The 17,833-nt window shown below is 36.8% G+C and overlaps 1 protein-coding gene across 1 annotated transcript; it reads right to left on the bottom strand.

Moving 5' to 3' along the window:
- Positions 1-877: 877 nt before the first annotated feature.
- GRHL3 (grainyhead like transcription factor 3) lies at positions 878-17,608 on the bottom strand. The gene is made up of 16 exons (XM_073572605.1): positions 17,347-17,608; positions 11,883-12,069; positions 11,505-11,566; positions 10,645-10,978; positions 10,469-10,548; positions 10,003-10,156; positions 8,579-8,690; positions 8,347-8,441; positions 6,780-6,938; positions 6,528-6,603; positions 6,170-6,303; positions 5,375-5,406; positions 5,150-5,238; positions 4,644-4,729; positions 4,383-4,447; positions 878-1,955 (listed from the first exon to the last, which is right to left on the bottom strand). Exons 1-16 carry the CDS (start codon positions 17,361-17,363, stop codon positions 1,841-1,843), a joined length of 1,797 nt encoding a protein of 598 aa, XP_073428706.1. The 5' UTR covers positions 17,364-17,608; the 3' UTR covers positions 878-1,840.
- Between the last annotated feature and the right edge of the window lie 225 nt (positions 17,609-17,833).

The raw sequence follows: 17,833 nt of genomic DNA on the forward strand, positions 1-17,833 counted from the left end.
ATATGGTAAAACTAATGCTGTCGTTCAAGAGTACAACTTGTCCTGCAAAAAACAAGCCCTCGCATGGACATATTGTCGGAAAAATCAAAAAGTTATGGCTCTGGGAAAAAGATGAGTGATAAACAGAAGTGCAAAAATGAAAAACGGCTCTTTCATGAAGGGGTTTCATTCGAATGGAGAGCCAATGGCCAATGCACAACAGAAATCTGATTTATATCTGCAGATTTTATTTTATTTTCAAACTCCCTGGATGATTTGCTCAGGTTTAATTTCAGACCGTATAAACGTGTAGTGACCCCAAATAGTACATTGGCATCTCATTTGAGCCTACGGTAAGGCATGTGAATTTCTCTCTTATTGCTGTAAGAGAAATACTTGAAATTCCCCATCACATGTCACTGTTTTTCTTTTTTTATTCTGGTTTTATCAAAAATCTTGTGCTCTAAAATACCAGACATTGTGGCATTTTTGTGTATCATGAGACAATAATGCCACTGAACAACAGACAATTATACTGGCTGGGGAACTGTGCTATTCCGAACATAACTCATAACCTTATTTATGATGGATTCTCTTTCTCATGTACTTTGTATACCAATTTCAGGATTTCTAGATGCTGTCAGTGCATGGTAACTTTCCTGTTTGCAGCCACAAGTAGTTAGGTTACATAACTTTCCATGATGCAATTCACAGATAAAATTACACAAAACTTGAAAACCCCTATCCTTTCCTAGCATTTTTGACATCTCCCTCTTGACTGCACCGGCAACATGCATGTAACATGCAATTTATGCAATCATCCATAGACAGAACCTTGAGTGCATACCGTTTTTTTGGTATCTTCATGTTGTTCATGGACACATATGTTAAATGACACTACTTTCAAGGCATATTTATTTGCCCTTTTATCTAAATCTAAGTTATAAAATAGCTAGAACAAATATACAAAGACAGAGAAATGTGATAAGACATGGTGTTGAAATGGTAAAAATGCATTTCTGCATCTTAAAATACAAATAACATAAAACAGCAAATATATACATATATAGTCTTGTAAAAACAATATAAACCAGCAATGAGAAATGTATAAAACAGAATTTGTTTTTGATATTTGAAGGCCATTTAAGACAAAACTGGCAGCTGTTTAGCATATAAAAGTGGTAAAAATGTAATAATATTAATATCAGCAGCAAGGCAAAATGTAGACTGATGTAACAAATTGATGAGCTTCTTGACTTCTACATAAGCAGCAGTACGGTGTCAAATTAGTTTGTATGTGAACCCCAAAGTATTGAGTATGCACAAATATTGGAGTATCGCTGGTAGATCTGCTTAGATGAATAGCCAGGTGGCTTGTATAAAAGCAGCATATAGATGTAAATGGTATTGTTATCTGCTACCCAAGCAGGCGTACAATATGTTGTAAAGAGTTAAAAGACCACACCACAGTAGTGCCAGAGACTTGGCAGTTACTTAAAACTTTCTGTTCATGAGGCATCAACTAAAATAAGCATTCATCTCCATTCTCAATCTAGGTGCACATGTGGCCAAAGTCCATTCAGTTGTCTTTTCAAGCCTTAAATCCACCAGAGTTATGGATACCATAAATCAATATTTCCATATTTTACAAAGTCTAATGTCATAACACAGTATTTTTTTTTTTTTTTTACACAGAAGTCCCATGTCAATGTTCCCAAGAAGCGCTGGCTTCACAATACTTGGTGGTATGATGCACTGCTCACTTGGGTCTAGTGCAAGCATTGAGCAATGTTTTGAGGTTGGATTTGCTGAGGCCTTATCCCTTGGCTCACAAGTCTTTAATAAGTATCCAAAAAGAATGCTATAACTCTTTAAGCGTAACTTGAAAATTCCCATTTATGTCTACTAAGTCAAACAGGAAAGCCATATGGTTGCTATAATGCTGGATGATGTTATTGTCCATGTTCACCAGGATTCTAAAGGAGAAAAAAATTCGATAATTATTTAAAAATTCTAATCATTATAACAATTATCATAGTAATGTAACATCTAAAACATAAAAAATGAAGCCACAGAAGATTTAATAAGGGACATAACTATTGTGAGTGCAGAGGTTACAGAGGTTGCAACAGGGCTTAAAGGGAATCTTTCACCACATTTGACCTATCAAAAGTATTAATATGGGCTTACGGGTTATAGGCTGCTGAAAAAAGTCCTACCTGTGTTTCTCATATCAGATGTCTTGTTGTTTATAAATAATATTTTATCACTTTACAGGGATGACTTTTTTCATCATTCTATAATCAGTATGCCTATATCAATAGTTTAGGTATGTTAAATTTGGATACAGATTCCCTTTAAGGGGTCCAAAGAGTATCTTACGCCAACACAAGAAGTCCAGTAGTATTAAAGGGCATTGGTCAGTATGGTCAACCCTCTTAAGCTGTCTACATGGGCAAGCAGGTCATAGTAATATCTTATTCTAGAAAAATTGAAGGTTTTCTTATGGATAAATGAGCTTTCCAGGTTATGGACTGGACACTGATCCACATGACAATCAGCATCCAGAGCTTATTTTAAATAGAAGGGGGCATTACCAATGTGATGTGTAATGGCTGCTTTCTGCTCTCCTAATCTCACTGCAGAGCTGTGTGTGATTATAACGGACACATCTGCTGGTTCCTCTCAGTGCTTCAGCTTCCATCTCATAGGCAGACAGTGTTTTAATAGTATTAAAATACAGCAGTACTGTGAGAGCTGCAGCATATGTGTTTGTAAGACGACAAAGCTCAGTTCTACTGTTTCGTGTTAGTTACATGTTTCATACTGGTAACACCTCCTTTTATTAAAAAATAAGATCCTAAGGCAGATACTCATGCAGATTAATGTTCGACCCATAGTTCTGAACAGCTCATTTATGTATTAGAAAAATGTGGCTGTCTCTGGAATAAGACTTCAGATCACAGATATCACGGATATCATTTTATTCAGCTTTCTATGGCCTACATGCCAATATAGATGGCTTAGGAGGGTTGATCTTACTGACAGGTTCCGTTTAAAGAACCGTGATAGATGTTTCATGTTACGCCATTGGGTAAAATGTAAACTAAATAAAATCATTGACCTTAAAAAGACCATGCTAAAACCAAAATGACGCTTCATATTTAAAGAGAACCGGTGACCAGATCAAGAGGAGCCAGCTCTTAATTTATTTCCTCTGTTCCTTTGACTACTGAACTTCTTCTTTTTTTTTTATAACTCAGTCATACAGTTAATACAGAGATACGGACCTTTTAAATAGTAGTATTTTTTTGGCCATTACTAAGGGTTCATTGCTCACAGGTAATAATACAGAGCAGATCAAGGACACAATCCCAAAGAATTCTAGGAGTAATGCCCCCTTGGCAAAGAATAGATCATTAAAATTATGACTAACGGCTTATATCTCGAAAAACTTATGGCAATTATTATTATTTTTTTTTAAAACAAAAGACAAAAAGCAAAACCTTGAATATACAGCAGGAATATAAGAAGAAGAAAAGCTGGCCACTTCTGACCTGGTTACAGCCCCTCTTTAAGCTATCGCTAATCCTGTCTAGAAGAATGTAATGTCTTCAAGATATCTTTAGGATGCGTGACTTTTCTCGTGAAGCCAATTGTGTAACATAAGGAGCAAACTACTTTATTTCATCCGTCAATCTCATACTATTGGGAAGCAGACCTTTGGCTGGTGGCCAGTAACAACATTGCCTTAGCTGTTCTTACAAAGTCAGCAGGGCTTGCAACCCGATTATATCTTTAACAAATGTTCATATTTTTAAGAATTCTTTACTTCCTGGTGTTGCAATTTTTGGTAGTTAACCTTTGCTTTCCTGGATATTCATATTTGTCTACATCTTTCTATGTAGCATAAGAAATGATATCTTGATCCAATCTAGCTAACATATCATACAAACATATAATATTTTTATTAGTTTTGTGCATTTATAATAACTACACAGAAATAAATGTATTTGTCCCCTTTTAGTGCACATTTACAAGAAGCCGCTAAGTTAATATATTGCAGAAGGAATGACGTTCTCAAAGACAGTGCAATACTTGCCAGTACGATATGAGCTTTTTATGGGTTAAACATTCTTAAAACTCCACCTGACTCAAACATAACCTTTGATTTTCAAACACATATATCTCATCTGCCAAAAACATTGGCAATACAGTATTTCAGTTTATATAAAGTTTCCTTATTAAAGTTTGCTTGTTTCTACCTGCCCTTATCTGTTTGGAAGGTCTAAGCTGACAATTACAGAGTAGTTCTACTGAGAAAAAAAGTACAGCTTTCTAATAGGAAGCCACTATGTCTGTACAAGTAAGAGAAATGTGATGAAAGAAAAAAAAAGTCTTACCCTCGTTTACATCTCTTGTAGACCCTGGAAATCCTTTCTTCTGGTACACCGTACTTTTCTGAAATCTGTAAAAATTAATGGGGCAGTGCTTTCTTAAGACAGTAAAATAATCTATGGATGTTGTAGGGTAAGGGACAGGATTTAATATGTTTACTTAATAAAGTAATAGTAAAAGTGAAAATGACCTTCAAGACAAGACCAAGGCAACCAAATAGTCTTGATGATCTCTATTTAATGTCAGTTTAAAAAAAGTATGCTTACTGCTTTCCGTAAACCTGGGAGATCTGGCGTTTTCAACATAAGGGCATCAAAAACTTCTTCTGTTTCCCTTCGTACATATAATAACACTACACAAAGCATAAAAAAATACAATAAACTACAAAAGAAGGCAATTTTGTTGTTTTCATATCAGTTTACTGCAGTTATGGTTACTGTAAATTGGTATAAGACCATGTATTCTTTATAGAAAATAAAGAGAAAAAATATACTAAAATGTAATATATTATATACATATATTTCTTTGATCATCCAATGATGGCCAATTAATACATTATTGGTAAGGGTCCTAATTCTGGCATCATTGATCACCAGTACTGGACACAATCACACATATGGATGATCCCCTCTGAATAAACATTGCCTCTGCTGTCAGGTGAGGAACCAGGGGTAAAACCCTCAAAGATCCTAAAGTTATTCATTGAAAATCATTATGTTAACAAGGATGAAAAATTATTTTATGTATTTGGTCTAAAAAAAGATATATATACCTCTTTGAGAGTCCTCTGTTGCCTGCTGCTTGGAAGGTGGTACATCAAAAGCATCTGTGAATGACGGACAGCTTCTCTTCAATGCTAACCTTTAAAAGACAAGTCAACAGGAATTCTACTTTAGCTACTTGTTAGGTATCAATAACTCTAATAATTCCACTTTATAATTTAGTCTTAGAATTATTATAAATTGACAAGAAAAGTGACAGATGAAGAATTCCTTACCTGTCATTATTATCTGCAACAGTGGGAAGAACCTGTGGTCAATAGATAAGGAAAATGTGTCAACTCAAGTCACCTTTATGAAAATGTTGAAATAATCTGAGAATTATAACACATTCTCTAGTGCTTCCATGCTGTCTGTGTTTAAAAGGGCAGCCATTGTGTTTTGTCCATAACTCTCCTAGCTAAATCCTACATTGAAAGATGTGTTTGTCTTGTTGAATTCCTGTGACTGCTATTGACTTGGAAGATGGTTTAACACGAGTGGTCGACATTCTAAACATAACATAGATGAACGGACTAAAACTACCACAATTGAGAGAGCCTTCTGTCATGGCTGCATAAATGACACTAGTAACATTTCTATAGATATTACTAGTATAACAACTTTTATACAATCCCTATCAGGCAAAACAGTGGCTCAATGGTTTTACCTTTTGTTTTGCAGCGCTGGGGTCCTGGGTTCTGATCCCACCAAGGACAACATTTGCAATTTTCTAGCTTCTCAATGTTTCTGTGTGGGTTCTCCCACACTCAAAAGATATACTGATAGGGAATTTAGGTTTTGAACCCCAATAGGGTCATAATAATAATATTATCAGGTGTAACTTGTTCCTAGATCTTTTGTTCAAAATCTGTGATAGTACCCTGTATCCTGCACCTGGGCATAGTACATTTTTAATATTTATGTATAGCGGGTGCCTCAAGCTCCTTCTCTGATGGTAGTGCATAAAATTATAGCTATAACTCTAATACCTATGCAAAAAATATAAATTTTTGAAGCAGAAAGATACTTACAATTCCACATCTTTGAAGATTGGAAAAGTGAACATTTGGAATGAACAAGACTGGTTGGCTTTCCAATTCCGTCACCGGTCTGAAATATGTAATATCTGTCCCTCTATATCCAGGGAGCACATTTGTTTTAATATCTATAAAATTAAGGCAGTAATTAGTATTACAGCATGGCTCATATGGCAATATCATTGCACTCTCATTTATTAGTTATCGTGAAATTATCGGACTAATAAAAACTCTATATTTATTATGTTTCCATACATCTGGTTCTCACAGAACACTACTAATCCTATCACAATAAAAAATGTCAAGTTTTTAACACATTTTATTTGTATTTTCATTTTTTATGTGTATATACCTTTGTTTGCCTCTACACCCTTTCCTTTCCTTCTAAACTGCTTCCGCTCCTCATCCCGCATCTTTCGTTCAGCCCCCTGAAAAATTAAGGAGTAGGGATGACCTTTTCACTGAACTGCGAAACATCAGCATTTATTCTTACAGAGGTCACCAAATTATATTTTTAATTCTGGTGGACAGATCATCATTCTATTTGCATACCGTACTCGTGAACATAACTACTATTATAGGCTTCATTTGCTGCTAGTCATACCTTATCGCAGAATATTTTGATCTGGCAGACAGCCCGGTGAACGAGTCTCTTCACTCCAGTGTCGTAGTCATAAGTGTCAATCTGGAGGTTTAGAGGAACGCCCTTGACTCCCTTCTGAGATGAAAAGTCTGTACTTAGACAATTGATGCCAATAAATATCTGAAAGCAAGCATGAATTGACATGTTAATTCAATTTAATAAAGATTTATATATTTATATCATTATTTATTTTTCATGTCTTAGACATTTGGTAGCCAAATATATAGTTCGGCATTACTATTCCCAGACTTGATAGCCCGGGAATTACTCCTGCCTTGTTGCTAAGAGACGCTAAACACAGTTCACCTGTGCATATGCCAATGTTTCCAACTGTTTCCACCCTTAGAGATAATCCTGACGAATCCTAACAATTCTCTTTGCCTGAGGCATCAAACCCACCCAGAGAGAACCTCTCCCCACCGTGGGAACAAAGATTGTATGAAAAACGGTTTTCACTGATCTTTTTTCATCGCCAAGTAACTGTCTCTTTACCTTAACTTCAGAGTAAGTGCACCAACAACACCTTTCCTAGGACAAACAATATTCTAATATTGAAAGTGCAAGTCAGTGATGCATGAATCCTACATTTATCCAGATGCAATGAATGTAAATGCATTTGTTTTGGAAATTCGTTAGACTTAAAGAGGACCTGTTAGCAGGTCAAAAGTGGTTAGTTTTTCTCCTTTTTTTAATTCCTGAGAAATCAGTTTCTTGATTTTATTAAGATCCACTTTACAGCTTCATAGATATGGGCCTTTTTATGGTCTTTACCAAGTGGACGGCACTCATTGCATTCTCCAGGCAGCATTGCATATCTCTGCTCTGTGAGCAATGTACCCTTGCTAAACACAATAAAAATTAGCACTTAATAAAAAGATGCATAAAAATGCAATACCTAATGGCGCAGTGGAAATAAAATAAGTAAATAACAGCAAAAGCTGGACACTTTTGACCAGGTAGTATCTCCTTTACAGGCATATTGATAATGTAAGGCATTAACAGCATTTTTGAAGGCTTTCTAGTTAGTCTATTATGGTCAAAGGCTTCACCCCATTCATCAGACTTTCATAGACCATGGGCAGATCGGTGGCTTAGTGATTAACGATGAAGCTATGCAGTGCTGGGGTCTTGGGTTTAAATCCCGTCAAGAGCAATATCTGCAAGATATTTGTATGTTCTCCCCATGTTTGCATGGTTTTACGCCCACACTCCATAGACATTATGATAGGGAATTAAGATTGTGAGCCCCATTGGCACCATTGATGATGATGTCTGTAAAGTCCTATGGAATTAATGGTGCTATATAAACTTGTACATAAAATAAATTTGTATCATTAGAGTCTCCTTAATTGAGAAAAACATTTTGGTTTACTATGATATACCCTCAGTAACGTCATCTAAGCTTTTGATAGAATGTGTTTAGGCCTTTCATGAGTTTGCTATGCACTTATTTTACGAAACAATGGACACCTTTATTCAAATTTTAATGCTACTAATGGTTCTACTATAAACAAAACCATGGCTATACCTTAGCTTCTTCATTAATGTTCCACACAAAGGACAAAGCGTTGTATGCTACTTCTTCAATATTCTCTACAGTGTTGCAGTTTTCTTTGTAGTCAGCTGAAAGGAATACCATTTAACAGATGTCAGATGTCAATGCCGTATGTCCATACTATAGTATCATCAATCCAATACATTTGGAGGTATTTTGATCAGAAAGTGTATATATAACGTTACAAAATATTAGATTAACCTACCAACATCAATAACCCTTTGCTTAGCCGTTGGCTGCCTAGAATGCCAATGCTTCCAACGTTTTAGCTGTTCTTCTGGGTTCTTCTCATTGTCAAACACAATCATTACAACACTCTAATAAAAAAGGGATATGTTGTTAGCTACACAATAAACCATGTGATCTAAACAAATCATGTTATTTCTGTGACTAACTAACCCTGTTGGAAGGTGGAGGGGCATGTTTTGAAAAATTAACTGTGCGTCGGTGGATTTACTTGGTGTTTTCTACTATATTTGTAAAGTACATGTAAGCCGACTTATACATTTGTATGCTTTCCAAATTCTTAAGTGCTCAAGAAGTCGCCTACAATCTCCTTCCTGGCTTTCATTGGCATGTTAATAAAGAAAAAAAAGAACATTTTATGGGAGAAGGTTTATCATGAGCTGAGATTCAGATTCCGTAGTCAGATCCCACTTGGACAATATGCCTAGTTTGCTGGGTACATGTAAGTAGCGATTGATATTCATTAGTCTTTCTTTATAGATTGTTTTAACGTCTAAAAGGTTTTTTTACAGAGGCTGAAAAGCAAGTAGTTTGTCAGGGGAGACACGTCTGTGTATGTAAACGCCACTTGTGGACTCATTCTGTTTGCCTTGGAGAATAAAGCTTGTATTCTCAATGACTCATGTCATTTACTAGACTTTCAGAAATAGATGCATTTGTTCTATTCCATAATGTCTTTTTTGTCCCTCAGTTTGTTTATTGTGTGGTCCTATTTGTCAATGTCCACTATATTTCTACCCAAGCATTATACCTTCAATGTATTTTAATATATTTGCTTGAACTGTTTAGACTCATAGTATACCATCTAACATATATTCCCAGATGAACATCAGTATTAGGCCTCATACCCATTGGCGATTAAATCGGACGATTGCAATCAGATTTTTAATTGGATTGCACTCAGACCCATGTTAGTGAATGGGTGACATCTCACTTGCAATTTTTTTCTCAGCCAAAATCGGTCTGAGAAAAAATTGCAGCATGCAGCGATTTGCAGCGATTTTCCCCAATAGAAGTCAATGGGTGCGATTAAAAAAAGGACCAAAAATGGACCATCAGTTTTCCATCCGTTTTTAACGGATACATCACCATTCTGTGGTATAGAACACTGTTAATGCTCCTGTAAATGACTGTAGAAAAAGAGTGGCTGGGAAAAAAAACGGATGGAAAACGGATGGAAAACGGATGGAAAAATAAAAAATCGCATAGAAATCGCATGACACTGGCATAACACTCCACCCTTTTTTCCAGTCCAGAAATTGGACCTTTTTTTAATCGCCAATGGGTATGAGGCCTTAGCAGCGTCTTGCATCTTGAATTGTGAAATATCTTAAATTCTGAATTGATAACAGGCACTAACCCAAATTTGATCTGGAGACATACCTTGACTTTATTGGAAGACAACTGCAAACATTTCCTGGTGTCTTTCATTCTCAGGTTGACAGGGTAAAATTGACCTTTGTTGAGATATGCCATTGGAGAATCTCCAGACTTCACATGAATCGCTTTGGGGGATTCCAGTGTGTACTCAAAGTCACTGCAAAAATAACACAAGCATTCATACGTTCAATCAAGATGTCCATTTCTTAAGCAATATGAAGCTATAAAGGGTAAACAGAAGGTTCTTTTTCAAAATGTGAGCAGTCATATTATGCTTATTATTTACACAGATGGCTGGTGGCCATTCTCCAACCAACTGGACTTAGGAAATTGATTGGAAGATAAGTCACCTAAATGTCTGCACAATGGTTAGTTCTTACAGCATGTGCTCTGTAGAATCTGGGCAAAGTTGTCCAGATGGCATTTAGTTGTAATGCAGAGTAGTGGTATTCTAAAACTCGAGACTTACTGATTTGCTTCTCCAGGTAGGTAGTCTTCAGAGCAGGTGGACTCTGTTTGACTTCTAAGAATATCACTGAACATAAGAGGCTGGAAACGAAAAAGAAAGGATATTCCATAGAACAGATGAAGACTTTTATATTTGTTATATATAGCTCTATAATGAACATATCGTATTATATGTACCTCTGGTGAGTCCTCTTTGAAGGTGCTGTCTGGCTGCCATCTCTGTTGAGGTGGTGGTACATGTAGGGGTTCAAAAAGAGTGTTCAGTGGATTCTTTTCATACACGTCACATGATGTAGTCATAAAATTGTCATGTGTGCTGCTGGCTAGTTTGCTGCTATTTGCTGATACAGTCAGTTTGTTGGGGTTAATGAGACAGTCCAACGTTAGATAGTTGTTCTTTTTGTTCACTTCTGTATATTCTTGAGCAGAGGATGAACTGTCAGTTAGAAATTTCAGAAGCTGTGTGGAATTTTCAAAAGATGAAATGTCTGTATCATATTCAATGCAGTTCCTATGGAGAATAAGAAAAATATAAAATTAAGCTTTAATGTTTTAAGATACTTATAAATATTGTGCACATGGTCCAGGTCTATAGTCTCTGGTCATGGACAGGAGCTGTGCGTATCCTGAGCTTCCAAGTTTCCCAGCACAACATTTGATTTGCCAGCCTGGCATGAAGTCATTTGGCATCATGAGGCGCACAGGTCATGTGTCACCAGCCTGGCTAGTCACAAGCCAAGCCACGGATCATGGAGGGGTTGAAAAATCGCAGGGCTCCCATCCTTGGCCAGAGACTGCAGACATTGACCATGGATCAGAGTTGCACAAAGCAATCCGCTCATCTCCAACTACTATACTAAAAATGCCATCACTAAGAAAGATTCTTACAACTTGTTCCTGTAGCGAAACTGAATTTGTGATGACTGTTTAGTGCGTTTGAGACAAATGTGAGTCACAACTTCTGAGAATTCACATTAATGTATGCAAATGATGTTACGCTCAAGCTATTTATTATAATTATTATTATTTAGCCTCACCTTTTTACTTGTTCACAACGTTCTGTTGAACTGGGTGAAATTATTCTTTTTTCTTTTGGTACCTAGGAAATATAGTAATGATTAGTATATGATGCCAATGCTTTCAGGTACTAAATATTCTGCACTCATGATGTAAAATTTACCACCAATGAATAGTAACCATTATATAGCTCTTCTGTAGAAGATGTTTTAGATTAAAAAACAACTAAACGCGTCAGTAGCGCTACCAGACAAGACATGGATTAGACATGTCTCAGACTTATATACAGAAAGTAACAGAGCTTAAATGTTCTCTCAATCATGGATGAGCGTTCAGTCTAGCCAGAGGATAACAGGTTTTGTTCACACTGAATATAAAAGAACAATGAAACTAATTACCCTGTAGTAATCATAGAGAAGACTGAGTGCAGCAACTCCATCATCGTCCCCATTTGCTCTCATCATTGCTTTGGTAGCAGCTGTCATAGGGTTGTCCAAATACTTTGACCAAGCTTCGTCTTCACTAGAGTAGGGATACTTTTGAAGGTTTATGGTCTCATTCTGTAGAAGCATAACTGGCCGATAACTGATAACAAGAGACAAATAGTGTTGTTAATATTACAAATATGTTGTTATACATATTGTGAAAAATATATAACTGTATGCCATTACTTAGCCACGTTCAATCACGATGGAGCCTTCATGTCTCTGTTATACCTGATCCGCAGGAGGGGAATATGGTTACCACACACCCTCAAGTCAGACACTTGCTGATGAGGGTGACAGGCTAGCATTGTTACTAATTCTCCTTCTTTCAGACCACAAGCTGAAGCTTTATGATAAAGCAAACATAGGTTGCTCAGGGCTGCCAGCTCTGCTTAGGGAGGTTACAAGTTTAACCAAGTGGAAAGGCACCTGCCTGTGTTATTTTAATGCCTTAGCTTCAATCTTCAATCATTCTTCTTTTCATATGTGTTTTATAGATTGTTCTCGCCTGTCATTTCTGTACTTTTTGCCGCTCCTAACTTGCTCCCTTTGTTTTCCAGGAAAACACTATTTTCAGTCCCTCCAGCATAATGCATTGGATAAATATGTACTCTGTACACATGCCTATAGTTCAACCAACTTGGAAATCTGGAAATCATGATAAGCTTTAATGTACAGCATAACCATGCGAAGGTGGATACAGACAGAACAGAGCTCCCTGTGCAAGAACCGTGTATGGGCTCTTTGCAGTCCAATAGTTCATTATAATGGACCAATCTATGTGTCTGAAGCTGTTTGCCGATTAGGAGGTGGAAATGGACCTCCTGACCTCTTGACCACCAAGGTGCATCAATGCTATATCCACCTCTGTACCCATCCTTCTGCCCAGTGCACAGTTTAGTAAAAAAAACAAAAACTAAGTTTATTCAGTTAAATTAACATAGATATAAGCACATGTATTACCATTTATTCCTAATAAATAATCCAATCACTTGCATCACAGAGAATTAAACCCAAACCATACAATGGGTAAATACTGTAGGTATGATTATGCGTCGATAATTTGTTTTGTATTGTGATTGGGAGATACATATTTCGAGTCAGACTCAAAAGCAATATAATGCTATTTCCCACTAAATGGCCATCACTGGATCTAAAATAAGCCAAAATGTCATTTTATGGAACCTATATCATGCGCAGTTAGAAAGAGTTAGCAATCACACTTGTGTCTGGTGTCAACAAAGGCAGGCAATGAAGTCACTGAATATTTGATGGACTACTGAAGGTGTGGGCCAGGAGCTGAGGGTGTGTGTTCCCTCAAGAAAATTGTGTAGGTGGGCTAAACAACTGAAATGTTCATTTATGCAGGGCTGGGTGTATCTACTCTTTTCTCACTTGCGGAAGAAGCTCGCTATTCTTGGCTTACATGACTTAGTGTCAATCTACAGCTTACTTCTGTTAAACAAGCTACCTCCTGGGTATTTGAAAGGTTCTGAAGACCTTGTATTCCAGAAAGCCCTCAAGATAAAGACCTCTGTTTTTCAGAACCTCCATAGTCCATCAAATTTAGTTATTTTAGGCAGGTACTCACGCTTCTTAGTACTTGCTGAATCACATCATATGCTAAATCATGCAGAAATATTTATCACGTATGGCTCCACGAGTACATTTAATAGATAGTGACACATGATAAAACAATTGAAATAATAACTTTTAAAGTGACGCTGCTCTTTGGTTTTCACTTGGGTCCAGTTGTCTGTTACTAGGGAAACAATTCATGTCCATGCACTTGCCCGATCTGACAGGTGTTCTCTCATGGTATGCTTGCTGACCAAACATTAATTTCTGGATTAAGGTGATATGTAGGCTAGACTAGGTTAGAGCTACGCAGTGAGTTTTCTCACGAGACATTAAGTCTGAAGTTGAGCAACCAAAAAATTTGTTCTAGTTGTCTACAACTTGTTGTTGTCCGACTGTTACAGAGCTGTGATTCAGCTGTAAAAAAAGCCCAAACCAATTTGTAGTCAGGTTGCAAGCAAGTCACTGTCCCAAGTGACTTATGGCTTGTTTGCAGTGGTCGATGCCAGTAACAAACGCCGATGGGCAATGTGCAAGCTGTTTGTTGCTCATTTACCAGTCAGATTACATGGATGACAACCAAAGTTGAGGACAGAAAGATCACCAATATGATAGTTCTGTGCATGTTATTGGCCTATTTACAAGTGGTGATGCGCTGCCAATAACAGTGATTTTTTATGCCTACAAAACACCCATTCACTGATTATCGGCTAATCTAAAAAGGCCTTCACAGTGTGGTCTGTAGTTGCTGTGTAGCTCTAGTATAATATGTGCAGTATACAGTAGTTATAAGTGCAGTGATGTGACAAGCATTGCCTTCATGACTATTCTCACGAAATGGAAAATTCATCTATATCTCTGGTTGCATATTTACATGTTTTTTGTATATTTCCTACCCATACAAGTATAGACTAGCGCAGTCTTGGATCTTTATAAGCGATCACCACGTATATTTCTTTGTATCAATCATTATGAAGGTATGAGTTAGAACTACTTTGATAGTCTGGTCAGTAGTCCAGGTGTAAAGCATTGGTATACTACTGCAGTATATTAGCTCTTGCCTGCCTTGAATTTACAGTCCATGATAAAATATATGCAGACTTGCATCCCATTTTTTGTATTTCAAATTGATTACTAATTATCCTTAGTAAACTGACTACTTCCATGTGTTCAGTGGATTTTTTATTAATACCACATGTCACACTACTTTAATTGTATTTTATTTATCAATTTTTAATATTTTTCAGCTTTAGTCTTCCAACATATCATATTTTCCATATTTTCAGAATTTCCCCACTATTGCAGACATATTATAATTGTAAATGCACCAGGAATAGGTACTCTCCAATAGGGCTATGCTGAAATCATGACCTTTTTGAGGTACCTGAAGACTGGTTCAGTTACTCCAATCATTATACCAGTTTATAAATGGAGAAAAACTCGTCGCTCAGGGATTTAACAGTAGAATGGTGAAAAGCTTTTATTTAGACAATCCAATCGCAATATATATATATATATATATATATGTATTATATATATATATAACGTTTCGGTCTCCAGTTCCGGACCTTCATCAGAAAGCAACGGACTGCCATAGACAGGGTATTTCCATGAGACGTGGCGCACCTGCAGTGGCATTTTTTCTCTATGTTACGGATTGCGTCCCTACTCAGGCACTGCCACTCCAACAGAGTGACGTAGGGTACTATAAAATAACATTACACTAGTTTATTTATCCCAATCATAACGTATCTTATCTTACGCTAGGGATACACGGTGATGCGTCAACACTGAAATAGCCTTGCACAATTAGATGGAATTTTTTCCTATGGTGTCGTGTTGTAACCAGTCTCATATTTTTCCAAATAAGTTGGATTTTCTGTCGTTGGGCACAAGTCACAGATGACACACTTGCCACAGACTTTAATGCAAGTGGCCTATGACATGCAACTCTTGTGCGACCCCAAGCTGCAGATGAGTTACACAAGTCTTTGTGATGCAACCTTTCACAGCATTGCTGTCACGCGACACATAGCCCCAGTCTTAGTTGAAATATTTAGAACTGGAAATTTGGCAATAATATATATCATAGATGTCTTCTCTGTGAGGTGAGTGGACATGCATGTAAAAAAATAGGACACCACTAAGCAGCAAATGATCTAACTGGGGCCAATTATGGCCTTCCACGAGAACTGAGCAGTGATTCAGTCATGGTCCTATAATGCCACATTGATTCAAAAAGGGATCTGTGTTACGTTACAATAAAACCAATTAGAGCAACAAGGGACTAATTATACATGTATTGCACATTAAAGCCCCCTTAGAGGGGTTCCAGAAGTCACTTTTATCAGCATGTGAATGTACAAAGCTTTGTTAACATATGCAAATGAGCACAACCTTTATAATAATGGAAATAAAGGTAAAAAATTTGTAAGATGTTTAGAGTGAAACTCTGTTCAGCAAGACTGAAACATAGCACAGAGACACCCAAACTTTTGTATTCCTGGTGCCAGCTTGTCTCACACCTTCTAAATGCTTTTGTCTTAAGGACACACACATATGCCTACTAGAATCTTATTTTTTTTGTCTCTTGAAGTTCAGAAAATATTGAAAAAACACAAGTTAATTCCCTTCCAAAAGAGCCACGCCAAAGAGTTTAATTGTTGCATGCGTCCTTTTAAGAGGCTCCAATTAGATGGATTACGCTCTCTTTATTTTATTAGGATTTCTTTTATTGCTGGAATTCAAATAAATTTCCAGTTGAGTACAAGTAACTGCAAATAAAAATTCTTTGCAACGCAGGTCATCCTTTGAGCAATCTGTGTTATCAGCCATGGACATCACTTGGTCAATACTATCGCTAGACATCCAGCTTTTCCACTAGATTTTCCTGCACTCTGCTACAGTCCCAGGTACAGCAGACAGTCCAGTGGAACTACAGCTACAGATGTGGCAGCAGCGTACATTTTGACATTTTCCTGAATGGTACTGCCATTTTTGTGCCTAGATGAAGACTTACTTGCTTGCCTATATAAAATCACAAATAATACATTGGGAGGTAACATTCACGGTGTACATCGATAAACTGCAACATCTTATCACGTGCAGTGCAATAACATCCGAAAATGCATTTTTTAACCCCCCATATCTGTGTTCTATTCTTTTATAAAGCCCATATGCAGACTATATGACTCAAAATCATTTCATGCACACGAGGAACAATAATTATTTTTGACTACAACAATTTTACAAACACCAATTAACTCCAGCTACCGGAAAAAAAATGTAATTTTTTCTTTACTGCCAAACGTAGGAAAACCATATTACTGATATTTCCAATTATATTATTTATTCCCCACATTTTCAATACTCTCTTCTACTGTATACCTGATTTAAATAAAACACGATACACTTAATTTAGAGTACATAACACATTATATCAGTAGGTCACATTATGGTACATTGGGAGATGTGTATATGTATATATATATATATATTATGTATATATATTTATTTTACTCATGTATATAGCGCCATTAATATTATTGGTACTGTCCCCAATGGGGCTCACAATCTAAATTATATATATATACACATACACATACACATATATACACATACGTTGTGATTTCTTCTTTCTTCCCACACTCCAGTGACATACTGATGGGAAATTTGGATTGTTTAGATTGTTTTCAATGTCTGTAAAGTGCTGTGAAATATGATGGCGCTATACAAATAAGTAAAACATATCTATACACAGACACAAACATGTATATAGTGAGACAGGCACAATACTTACTCGAGTTCATTAGACATTGTCTCCCAAAGCTCAGCAGCGACAACGATACGAGTTCTTACGACTTGTAGACTCTCTTCTATCTAATAGTGCTTAGGCTTAGACATCCCCAGTAGAATGAAGTGTTGGATTTATGCTCCAGGATTTGTGTACAGGTATTTTCTTTAACAGGTGGGCTCTTGTACAGCGATGGACCTCATTGGCTGATGAAACAGGTGCCTTAAGACAGGCACACCTCAGCAGGTGCAGTGCTTAACTCTTTGGAAGCCAGGATACATATGAATGAACCATAGCTAAGCAAACACCTCCCCCAACACAGGTAGATAAAAAAAAGTCTTAAAGAAACTCAGCCTTCAGACGAAACTTAACCAAAACTCCAGGCATGTCTTTGCACGCTGTAGGCTTGTGGTTGAATAATAAAAAGATTTAGCAACAGCCGAATACTTACTCTCTGAGTTGGTGATCTATGAAAGCTTATGTTAAACTAAGA

The sequence above is a fragment of the Dendrobates tinctorius genome, unplaced genomic scaffold (assembly GCF_039654945.1).
Source record: "Dendrobates tinctorius isolate UK_male_01 unplaced genomic scaffold, ASM3965494v1 ptg000007l, whole genome shotgun sequence".
In the NCBI taxonomy this organism is placed as follows: domain Eukaryota; kingdom Metazoa; phylum Chordata; class Amphibia; order Anura; family Dendrobatidae; genus Dendrobates; species Dendrobates tinctorius.